Raw genomic sequence first — 12,570 nt, 5'->3', positions numbered from 1 at the left:
TAGGGTACTATCTCTCCTTACCAATCTTTTCCCATATTCTCAGACCATTGCTGTTCCAATGACACTATTACCATTAGATATTCTTTGCCTTCTAGCACTAGGACAGAAATATTTATAACTTAGAGATAGCTCTTATCTTTAATTTGAAATTTGCAGCTTCATACAGCATGCTGACTCTTTCAGCTTGGATACAAAGCAATCTGTAGTCATGAGGATTTTTCTGCCTTCAAGGCAAAGAATGCATACATACTTCCTTCCATTACATAATCAGTATGAACCCAGTTATTTCTCATGCTGAAGAGTTTGTGCTCTGACACTCTGGTAACAGTTGGAAATCCTTGCTAAAACCACCACAATGCATTTACAGTGGAACTTTTCTTTCTCATGAGCTTATATGGCTGTAAACCTGAGCTAATTCCCATCTGTAAAATTACTGCAGGAACTTCCAGAAGCTAATTCAGAAGAATGGAAACAGGAGTGTGTCTATTCCACTTTTGCTTTTGCACTCGAAAATTTAGAAAATATTATTTCACATCTTTATATTATCATATAACTTGAACATGTGGTACATTCCATGTAATAGGATTCCTGGCTTTCTGATTAGGGAAATCCTCTATAGCAAAGCCTGTTTTTCCTTGTGTAGTTATCTGTGATGATGAGCCAAAATGCTCAATTTGGCATCTAGGTAAAAATTGTGTATTTTTTTCTATAGCTGACAGACTTATCTCCTGTTGGCACCAGCCAGTCCCTGGAACACAGGGACACACATTGGCAGCACTGCAAGTTGTCTGCTGCTGGAGAGGACTCAGTACCTGCAGCTCTTTCAGCTCCTCTGTAATGGCATCTATGTCCCTCAGGAGGCCCAGAATTTCCTGCATGGTTCCCAAGGATTGTTCTCGTCTCTGCAGCTGATCCAGCAGATCCTGCCACTGCTTGGAAATGCTCTTTTGCCTGCAAAGGAAGAGAAAGAAATTACCAGTTTGGACCAAATACCTTGGCATTACAGGAGGATTCTCAGTGCTTGCAGCTTCAGAGGAGCCAAATGAACACACATGACTCTTGACCTCAGTGTAAGAGGACAGGCCAGGAACACAAAACAGGTCAAAAAAATGTCATTACAGAAATCTTGACTAGACATCAACTGTCATTGACTTCTTAAAATTTAGAAGTTGTTTTTAAGGATGTTCATAAAACATCTTTTTTTTTTTTTTTTTGCTACAGTGCTTTTTCTTGATACAGTGGAAAGGCTTGGAAACAAAGAAGTGCTCTTTAAATGGTTGCTTAAAGCAAAACATTAATCTAAACCCTATAATGAGTCACAATCTGATCTCATAGTTTGATTTACTCTTTTTTAACTGTTTTCCTGAGTTTTCACAGAGGGTCTTGATTTTGTCTGAATTTCTAAATGCATTAAAATACCATGAGAGAAGTTATTCGTATGGCATTCTTAAATACCCACAAACCAGGTTATATAATAATCTGAGATAATTAGAGAATTTATAATTTCTCAATATTTGCTCCAAAATGGGGTTAATCTGAGGATACCATCTCCCCAAATTGCAGACTGAAATAGAAATGTATTGATTTGGGAAAAAAATAGTATCTCTCTAAGCATTTTTTATGGCAGATAGAATATTTGGTAGAAATTTGTAGGTGCATTTTCATATATAACAAAAATACCTTAAAAATATTTTTCACCCCAAATTGGTCTAAGGCTTTGATCATTCAAGAAAAAAAGTTAGAATTTTGAAGAAGATTAAGTGTTTGCCTTATCTGCTGAAACTGTTCACAGGTAGAAGAAATTCCTAACAGTTCTACTCATGAGGAGCAAAGATAGGATTCACTGTTATAATTAATTTCTTTCCACCACACCACACCACAGGATTTCAACTAATATTGACCTCCACCACTACAGAGTTTCTCAGCCATCACTCACTTCTGCAAGATTTGATCTTTGCCATGATAGTTCTCCTGGCTGATAACGGTGGCCATTTCATCCAAAGCTGAGAAGCGTTCCTTCCTGGGCAGCACATCTGCCACAATGGCTTCCAGCTTCTTACTGGCAGCCTCCATCCTGTCCACACTCTCTGGCCAGAAGTCCTGCTTCCCGATCACTTTCCTCATGTCTTCCAAGTAGGACTCACGCAGGGCTGCCTTTTTCAGAAACCTCTGGGCTAGCTGTTCCAGCCTCTCCAGCCTCAGCATCTCCTTTTGCAGGGCTTTTCCACGGTTGTGCTCTGACTTTTCCAGGATGATCCAGTGCTTTTCCACGTCCTGCAGCATCTTCCCCTCGGGGGGCAAGTATGGCCGTTGGTTGTTGGCTCTCTGCTTGGTCCTGATGTTGAAGAGATGAGCTTCAATCATGCCCTTCTCTTGGTATTTGGGGGGTTTCTCCACAGTGCGGAAGGTTTTAAAGTTGGCCATGAGCAGCCACATTTCCTGAAGAGAGTTGGGGAAATGACGGTCATCCAGTTCCACCACCTTCTGTTTAATCCATTTCAGGAGGTCAGAGACCATCTGCTCATACTGAAGCTTCAAGTCATCTATCTCCTTCAGGAGGAACACAATCTGTGATGGGAATATAAAATGACAAGCCACATAAGAAACAGAATGAAGCACGGTGGGTGAGCAGAAAGTGTCTTCAGCAGTCATCACATTTTTATACTGATGTGCTGATAGCTGTTCACATCCGAGGCTAGGTGAAATGCTAGAGCAGCCTTCCATAAAACTCAGATAAAACAATATTATTTAATGCTTCATTTCAGTTTTTGTTTAAGAAAGGATTTTGGAATAAGCAGCATGGTTCACATTTTTTGTTTCACAATCGAAAAAAACCAGGTTTTTTTTTTTACCAGTCTCATTGACTGCAAATGTCAGGTATAGTGCTGAACAGTGCTGTCTGTCTCCATCTTTCTGCTGAGTTTGCCTGCCCCAGCCAGGCAGATTACTGAGGGAGATGGCACTGAGAAAAGACCCAGTCCCTCCAAGTGGTAATCTGCTTTTGCTTACCAGAAAGTGTACTTGGCAATCACTAGGTGCTGCAGTCTTGTGAGAGCAGTAAAATAGCACCAACTTTCAGTGCAGGAAAAGCAGCCCATGACATCAGGGCTCCCTTCTGAATTCTCTGCCATCGTACCCAGCTCTTGCTGAAAGATCCCAGCAAATGCATGGTTACCTCAGATGGGAGAGGGAAAGGAGCTGCCTTCCAGAGCTGTTTCTCTCTGACATCCTGGTCACACACTTAGTCTGAACTCAAAGGCTTCCTTGACACATTCAGACTTCCCTCCCAATCCTATTAGTACATTCAGAGCCATCTAGTTGAGGGGACTAAGGACATGAAGAGATTAACACCTGTTTCCCTCTCCTTCTGATGGTGTGTGTCTGAAGTGCAATATTAGAGACAGGCTAAAAGTAAGGAAAGAGTCAAAGGGAGAAAAAGAAGTAGGTAAGTAGAGAGAGAAAAAATGAAAAAATGGAAAACACAGTGGAGCACAATGAGAATGGAAAAAAGACAGAGTAAGCAAACTGCTTATTCATAAAATACAAAAGTTATGACCTGCTTGCTCCTTACAGTTCCTCTAATACATGCTTGTGGAGTCAAGGACTATTTCATGTTTATCAAAAGATAAATAATGTTTCCTGGCCAAAATCCAGTGACCCATGTGTAGAACTATGAAGTCCTACTGCCCACTCTCCTCACTGATGCCCAGACTTTGACTGAATTCCAAGTCCTGCTCTCATCCAATGCATCTCTTTGGAGAACATGCTGCTCTCATACATACAGTCCTAGAGTATCTCTAGTTGGAAAGGACCCATAAGGATCATTGGGTCCAACTCCCTGCTCCTTGCAGGACTACATTGGGTTTTCTGACAAAGAGCATCCTCCAGACACTCCTTCCACACTAGCAGGCTCGGTGCTGTGGGGAGCCATGTTACAGGATCATCTGATCCTTGACCCAGACCACATTTTTAGCTGACCAAACCCTACTTTGCAAAACCTTTTCACCTTGTCATCACCAGGGAAACCTCAGTGTGGCTTTTTGTTCCTCCCTCTAAGCAATGTATTCCCCCTCTCAACTGCACAGGCAGTTCTCCAAATCCAGATGTTCATAGGACCCATCCTGGATGTGTAGGTTTTCTGCAGGCTACTTCTTTGGTAGTTCAAGACAAGAATAGACTTCTCTGGAGATAGAAGAGAAATTCTCTCAGGGGAAGTGGTCTTCAGAGGAACAACTACAAAATTCCTTTAGTTTTCCATCATTGGGATACAAGAAATTTTTAATATAGCTCATGATTTTATGTGAGGTGAATTGTATGTAGAAACATAAAATAACCCCTTAATTTAGCTAAATTTAACTTAGCTAAATTTAATAAAAATTAATAAAAATTCAAATAAAAATTTTAAAATTCAGCCAATTTAGCTAGCTTTCTCTCAGTTTTATTTGTTGTTGTTGTTGGTGGTGGTGGTATTAAATTGTTTTGGTTTTGTTTCATTTGTTTGGGCTTTTTGTTTGGTTGGGGTTTTTCATTTTCCACCTAAGGAGCTAGAAAGAAAGGATGAGGATTTTCAAAGGAAATCAAAATCCAAAGTAGTTCCATAGAGGAAGCGATCGTCATTCCTATTAAATGAGAAAACTGTTGATTAGGTCTGCTTTTGCCTAGTCTTTATTGTCTCTCAATATTATTGAGATCTCTATGCCTCAAGCTGCCTTGGAACCATATCAGTTCTCAAACAGAAACTGTGAGGTCAAAAAGAGATTGATTTTCAGTGAGATAATTGCAACCCTCTTGGAGATCAGAGAGTGTACAGGCTCCAGGTACAAGTCTCAAGGTACCAGGTCTTTCAGATGGCTTTCAGTTCAAATGATCCTGAAGCTGAGCTTGCACAAAACCCCTCACACTTCCAAATTAAATTTAGCTTTACATTTTTAACTTATAACTTCCAAAGATAGCAATGCACTTACTTTGTTAAGTCGCTTTTGTATTGTCTGGCCTTGTTTCAGTCTGGAGAAGTAGTGGTAATAGAGTGACACGTAAGTCATGATGGATCTCTCATCTGGATAGGGCACTGCCACATCCTCAGCATCGAGCAGTTTGCTGATTCCAAACTCTTTCTCAGCAACATCAAAGGCATTGTTCAGGTTTTTAATGGGCTGGTCCTGCCGCAGTGAGCTATAGTGGATAAGATCAGGCCTGGGCAAGGAGAAAAAGAGGGCATGGAGATGAAGGAAGATTTATGTTTGTAGTAAGTTCTTTCAGATCATAAACCATAAACTGTTTATGAGACTAAGATAATAGTCACATATCTGTTAATATTATGTGACATTAACACTGGAATTGCTTTGACCCTGAACTTCATTCAAGAGCATTGCCCCTTGCCTACATAGCAGGAAGAAAATTGTCTTCTGTGAAATTGAATCACCACTCCCAGCAAACGTCTGCCCTTATTTCTCCTCTTCCCCAATGGGTGAAAACCAAAGCCCACTGGAGAGACAGCTGTGAGAAGGGAGATGACTCCCAGCTGGGGAAGCTCCACCATCCCTCTATGGTATCTCCTATAAGATACAGCAGAAATGTTGAGGACAAAGAAGTGTTTGAGGTTACCATAGGTGGTATCTCTCTCCTTCTTTTGGCCATTTCCTTCACTCTTTGTCAAAGGGACAGGGAAGGGAGAAAAAAAGAGACTGAGAAGTTGCTTACTGTATTACAATTGTACAGGAAGATACACATGCTCTAAAGTTCATACAATAAAACCACTGCCTGAAAGAAAAAATTTAGAAAAAGAGCAGTGGGAACATGACTGAGACCAAATGGGCAGTATTGTTCAGATATTGCCCTGGAAATTCAATATTATACCCAACTAAAGGAACTTCCAAGCAGGAGCTTTTGGTCCTTTCTTTCAAGGAGAGAGGGAATACCCATTTAAGAAAGAAGAATCTTCAGTGAGAAAGGGCAGAGAGTATCTGTCAGTTTCTTGACAAAACCTGGTAATTCAGACCCTGGAACAACTTGTGTCAGAGCAATGAGAAACTCTGCCTGAACTGATCCATGAAATCTTACCTGTGAGCATGTATGAGTGCATTGAAGGCCAGCCCATCACTCCAACTTTTGGAGAAGTCCTTCACACTCACATTGGAATAGCTGGCAGTTTTATGCTGACACCATAGCAATAAGGCTTCATTGGCAAATAGAACATCAGCTCTACCTCCAAATTCTTCCTGTGAAGAGAACAGGGAAAAGAAAAATTGGTGTCAGCAATATATGAAAACAGTATCAGTGAGTTTACACATGTTCCCAAAGGTCACTTTGTATTACTTTTGTTCAATTCACAGGTCGCCCCAAAGTCATGACTTGCAGACTGTATCTGTCATAAAGGTAGAAAAATTTAACATGAAAATAGAAGTTTTCTATTTTGAAAAAAGTGATTTGAATGAATGCAGAAACTATAAGGTGAAATGCAGGTGCTGAAATTTTTAAAATATTTCTCTTCTGTAAGGCCTGTAGAAATCAGGCAGAAAGGAAAGTTCAGTTTATTTGCTTCCTTAGCTGTGAAATAGATCTCAGAAACAAAATGTGATGTATTCAGGTCTACTGTTAGAAATGATTGATTTCATAATAGAAGGTTCTTTATAAAACCTTGTTTTTCATGTATTTAGAGTTCATGTTAAATAATTTTAAATACATGTGCTCCTTCAGAGCAGCATCATGGAACTCAAATCTAGAGAGAACTATTGACAGAGAAATTCAACAGGAAGTCAAGAGTCCATAAAAAATTTGTAGAAGATGGTGAAGAACATGAATGTTCTTTCTATCTCCAAGTCACTGTTTTGTCCCTTTGAGAAAAAACCCCACAACTGCACAAGCAAAAAGACAAAGATACAGTTTTACCTTATCAAGTTTGATAGATGAAATCTGAAATCGAAGTATGATGATCCAGATAAGGCCCAGGATTAAGGTTCTGTCACCATCTACGATATTCTCAGGGCCAATCACTTTTACTTGTACCTGCTAATAAACCAGTATCTATTCAGCATAAATGTGCTCGTGTCCAGCTCTCAGTGTAACAAACTGTTACTGGAGAGGATGTTCAAGTCCTTTTCTTAAGCAAAGAGGTTTAATGTTTACACCTTTTCATCAGCCCACAGGCCTGCAAGCTCCTGTATCAGCTCATGATGAATTTCAGCAAAAGCCTGGCAAAGGGATGGTGGTCTCAAAAATGTGAAGTTCCAATACATGTTTTTTGAAAACTGGTGGTTAGGGAAAGGAAAGGAGCACATTTCTTTCCCCCAAAGGAGAGGAATATTAGCTGTTTCTAATAACAAAATAACTCAAATAACAAAGAAATTAAAATTTGATCAATTTTTATTCTTTTAATAAAATCCTGGCCTGTCTTCAGAGGATATGCTATTGTATACTAGAGGGGGAAACCACAATGAACATGATGCAATAATTAATTAATAACATATATAAATTGTTATGATCTCTAATATCAACAATACCTTGGATTTCAGAAATGTGATGGCTTTGCTGTTGTTCTCTAGAAAATGCACTCTCATCTTCCCCCGGCTTGGTTTGGGCAAAGCTTCTCCAGAAAGCAGCTCCAGGAGTTGCATGAGAGGGATGCCATCCTTCAAGTCTGTGTAAATGTCTTCTATCTCAATCTTTACCTGCGAAGAACAGCCAGGCAATACAGACTCCAGCTTAACATTTGGCACAGAGAACCCTCTACTTCTAAAACAAACAAACACCTTCTTGATGTTTCACTGAGTCTTCTCTATGACAGTGCATATATCCACAGAGTGGTGAGTCTTAATTAAAAAAAAAATGGATTTGCAGGAGGACTTACATTAATTATGAAAGTAGACTGAAGTTAAAAACCCCCAACAACCAAACAAAAATGCAAACCCACAATGGAGTAAAAAAGAAAAAAGCAGGAGATTTTGAAAAATAAAAAAATTGAGCATTTTCAAAATCAAATCTTTCATAAATGCTGACATTTTTTATTCCAATTCAAGTGAATCTTTCATTTTATCAGAATAATCTTATTCTGAGCTGTGCATTTCATTTAAAAGTTGAGCTGATAATCCCATTCAATGACTCATTTTATACTCCATAGTCTCAACAAAGTTTGCCACGTCCTGCTTAAACCTGCACTGCCACCCAAAGTCTCCATATTTTTAGCCAGTCTCACACTAAGTGAAAGGTTAGTATCATTTACAAAAATGTACTTTATTGCTGCCAGTAATGAGGTCACCCAGTGCTTAGGTGATTCAACATGACACAGTCTGTACTCTGACCTAACAAGAACTTGCTTTGGGTGTTTCCTTTTGGCCTTATGCCACTTGCCATCTAGAAGTGACATTAAAACCATACCACACACCTAAGAATAAATTACTGTGATTTTGAAATTACAAATCTTTCTTTCTTTCTTATGAAAATCTTTTTCATAAGAAAGAAAGAAAGAAAGAAAGAAAGAAAGAAAGAAAGAAAGAAAGAGAGAAAGAGAGAAAGAGAGAAAGAGAGAGAAAGAAGCTATTATCTTTTTTTAATTTACAAGTTAAGGGGGGAAAGGACGGACAATAGGCATGTACTTCTAATTTCTGATCAGTTACTAATTAGCTTAAGAAATCTTTTCTCCAGAGAAAGAAAAAAACACTGGAAGTGTAAAAAACAAGTTAAGAGTGTTTAAATCTCTACTATGGCACAAGGATTTACAACTTGCTCCACTGATTATCTCAATAAAAAAACCTCCCTGTTTAGTTGCCAACTTTATTCCTTTTTGCATATTTAATAAAACTTAAAATTCTGCCTAGGATATACGGAAATAAAAAGAAGTTAAAACTGTTATATTCTGTGACATTTCTATAAATGAAGAATAGTTCAATTTGAATTTGTAAAAAGACAGGCTTCATATATCTGCTTTATGTCTCACCCAGCTGTTTTAATAGCTTTGTTGCCTTATTCTTCTCACAAAGATACCAGTCATAGACAGCTTAACAAATTCAATCCCATAGCATCCCTAGTGCTAAAAGCGAAGTAGTCAACAGTACAACTGAGAGCACTGCAGTGTCCTGTAGTATGATCCAATCACCTCAGAGTTTGCCTTGGGAAGCTGGGACTAAGCTGCCAGGAAGGCCCAGATAAGCTCTGGCCGTCTCTACCGTATATGGCTTGGAAAGCTCTCGCAGGCTGTGCTCCCCAGACACTTATGATACGTGAACAAGTACATTGCAGGAACTTCAGACTGGCATTTTTATCTCTGAACTTGAAGGCATTTTTAAAATAAGAAAATATATGTCTACAGCTAAACAGAACGAATTTCCTACACCATAAAAACCTAACTTTCTGCAGGTGGCAAAACAAGCAAGTGTTTTGCATTTGTTCGCTACCATTACAAAAAATAAATCTGAAATTTTGTTGTGCTCTGCAGCTGCCTTTGTACGAATCACAAACTTAAAACATTACACTGAAAAAACTTATCTGGTACTGAAACACAGTGAAGAGCTACAGTGGACCCAGTGGCCTGGTCCTGCTTGGTGTCCCCAACATCAGTTTTCATTACTACCTACTACAGACTCTAGAAAATGTAATTCTTTTGGATGACATCATTCCTTTCTGTGCCACAGCTACATCATTTGTGCCTGAAACTTTATCTGCAGTAAGTCTGGAGACTGGAATATGCTGGCATTACCTTGACACATGTATCGACTGCACACTGGCTCTGAAGATTTTTAGAACTCTGAGAGCTACAGAAAACAAACTGGTCTGTACTTGCATGGCAGTATGTCTGAAATTCCCAAAATTAAGGCTACTTTTTCAGATCCTTTGAGCAGCAACTCGAACTGAACTGATCAGGCAAAGAACAAAGTCAGAATTTTTGGCCAGACAATTAAGAATTGAGCATTGCTTGGGGAAACCCTGACATCTGCAGATAATTTATTTACAGGAAAAATAAGCAAATAAGGATTTTTCTCTGAGACAATCACCAATGTACAATGGACATCACAATATGATGGGGTTATGCAGTCTACAAAATGAATCTTGATTTCAGAGAAGATTGATACCATGGACAAAGGAGACAGATGTGAGGTAAAAGATAGAGGGTGGAGCACTTTGGTTAGTCAAATCCTTCCTTGCTTGCAGGAAAAAATACATCAAAAATAACATCAAAAAGGATACAGTGGGTAAAATAAAATAAAACAAAACCCAGAAAAATCTTCAAATTGAAGGAGCTACCTACATTATTCCTGGCGAAGACGTTGTTCATCCAGTTGGTGAAGGTTTTCTTTTGCATGGACATGCGCTGCTCCTGCAGCTTTTTGATATGATCTTTTTCATATTCAGTGCCCATGGTCACCCAGGAAGCCAGAAACCTCAGTAGGCTGCTGAGTGCTGAAGAGATCTGACAGGCCACCTACAAAAACCGGTCACATGCCCAGTGTATATAGGAAACCCACCAACAGGTACAAGATTCAATACCACACCCAGTGTAGTACCTTCATTTCCTTTTGCTTGCACTTTGCACTTCAATTTCACCAACTTTATTTTTAACTGGCTTGATCTCACCCTTTAACAGGATGAAAAAGTGACATGTATTTATGGAGCTTTATTTTCTTGCTCTCAGCCTCCACCCAGTCTCCTTGATCCCATGAGGACCACCTCTACCTGAAAGCCATCAATAACTTCCTTGGGTGTGCCGAAAGCACCTCACGGGGAACTGATCTTAGACACCACCAGAAGGAGGAATCTGCTAATCACCTCCAAAAAGAAAAAGTGTGCTGTGTTCTTTGAGGACTGGTTGAGATTCTGTCCTTGCTTTCAGATCACAGTATTTCCAAAAGAAATCAAACAGCTGCTTAGAAAGGAAATGGAACCAACTTGTTTCTTTCCTCTCATGGGCTCAGTTTTTGCACATCTGTCATAGTAAGGATGGTGACACAGGCCCATAATCACATGAAGAAGTCCTAGCCTGAGTGTCAGGAAGCATTATTCCTCTTCCCTGCTCTTCTCTACCTCATCCAAAAGTCAGGCTTGTAATTCCTCACAGCACACAAGATGAATATTCAGAAAGATTAGAAAGGAGGAGTCTTGCCTTTAGAGTTTGTGACACAATAAATTGGATTTCAGCTCAGCTGAATAGCTCTTTTGGAGACACTTGGCTTTGTAAATTGTAACAGCAATGGCCTTGCTGTTATGAAGGTAAGAGGATTATTTAAAAAAAAAAGAAAAAAGAAAAATCAGTGTATGATTCATGGCTACAGACACTTTTAGTGACCAAACATCATCAGCTTGAACTACTGCCATAATTATAAATATTACCTGGATATCAGCCTGGCTGGGAAACCAAGAAACCTGTTGTAGTGATGGGACAGGAGGGAAGTGTCTACTGCTGTCAACCCACTGCTAAGAGAGAAGAGAATGAAAAATTAAAACATCTGAGAAACAGTGAGAGTGGGGAGCAGTGTGACATACTTCCCAAAGTTCCATGTTTGTTTTGCAAAGGCAAAATTCTGAACAGTTATGGGCTTTGTACCCGCTTAATCATAAAACATAAAATACTGAGAAAGAAAACTTTATCTGTCCTAGCATGAGAAGACAGCAACAGAGAACCAGCAACAGCAGCCACTGTAAATGGGAAAGCCCTTACCTGATAGTTTTCCATGCTCTGATTAGTATTAAAAAAAAAAATTGCCATTTTACAATATTAAGAGGTATGGAAAGTGCAGAAGCAATGACTTGTTACTGCATTTTTTGTTGTTTCTTTTTGGGGCAGAAATTTCTTAACCCTCAGAGCCTGACTTCCTCAGAACAGGGACAGCATTGAAGCCTGGTGGTTCAGCAACCACACAGGGAAGGGTCATGACTGTAGATGAAAGCCTAATTAAAGGAAGAATTTAGCAAAATCTGAAATAGAATTATGGAGAACATTCTCTCAACATTTTCTTATCTTGTGGGCTAGTTCAGCACTGCCTGCTTTCTCCATTTGAAGAGCAGATATTCAAAGAATTGCTTTTCCCTGCTGGAGAGGTGATATTAGCTCACTCCCATGTAATAATCCACATCATAATGCCGCTTCTGAGTTTGCCAAGTGCTTCTCAGAACATCTGCAGGCTTCTTTTTTTTTTTTTTTTTTTTTTAAGAATTCCTATCCAAACACTGAATAATGATGGGACTGGTTTCCTTTAGGTAAAAAGGAAGATTATTTGTTGAGCTACTGCCTCACATAACAGCTCATCTGTTTCATCAAGTTAGAAATGCTCCCTGCCTGGGTAGATGGTTACCTAAAAGACACATCTACAATAGATTATCTGCATTTGCAGGATGCATAAACAGTGCTAGGAGCCAAAACTAGTCATAGTGGTACATTACAAGAGAAGAAAAGAAAAGATCAAAGAACATGAAAAAAATTGATTTACCCAGTTTTGGAGGAAGTCCTTTCTGACATTCAGCAGCTGGTTTTTCTGAAGAATGACTTCCACTGGATCCACTCCTACATTCACCTCACTGCTTTAATGCAGTGACCTTTGATTTCAGGAACACAGACCAAGTATTTATGATCTACCTATGAAC

General features: G+C 39.2%; 1 protein-coding gene across 1 annotated transcript in view; it reads right to left on the bottom strand.

Annotated features, from left to right (window-relative positions):
* The window catches only part of SPTBN5 (spectrin beta, non-erythrocytic 5), a 90,856-nt gene extending 80,505 nt beyond the window's left edge, over positions 1–10,351 (bottom strand). The window contains exons 1-7 of the mRNA XM_041459965.1: positions 10,241–10,351; positions 7,500–7,667; positions 6,889–7,008; positions 6,061–6,218; positions 4,965–5,193; positions 1,937–2,568; positions 813–951 (exon numbers count right to left, since the gene is read on the bottom strand). Coding sequence (XP_041315899.1) covers positions 813–951; positions 1,937–2,568; positions 4,965–5,193; positions 6,061–6,218; positions 6,889–7,008; positions 7,500–7,667; positions 10,241–10,351 — 1,557 coding nt within the window. The remainder of the gene's footprint in view (positions 1–812; positions 952–1,936; positions 2,569–4,964; positions 5,194–6,060; positions 6,219–6,888; positions 7,009–7,499; positions 7,668–10,240) is intronic.
* Between the last annotated feature and the right edge of the window lie 2,219 nt (positions 10,352–12,570).

This window comes from Pyrgilauda ruficollis, unplaced genomic scaffold (assembly GCF_017590135.1).
Source record: "Pyrgilauda ruficollis isolate IOZ18807 unplaced genomic scaffold, ASM1759013v1 scaffold14, whole genome shotgun sequence".
NCBI classification, from domain to species: Eukaryota; Metazoa; Chordata; class Aves; order Passeriformes; family Passeridae; genus Pyrgilauda; species Pyrgilauda ruficollis.
Note: the sequence above shows the minus strand (reverse complement) of the source record. Positions and strands in the feature narration are given on the sequence as shown.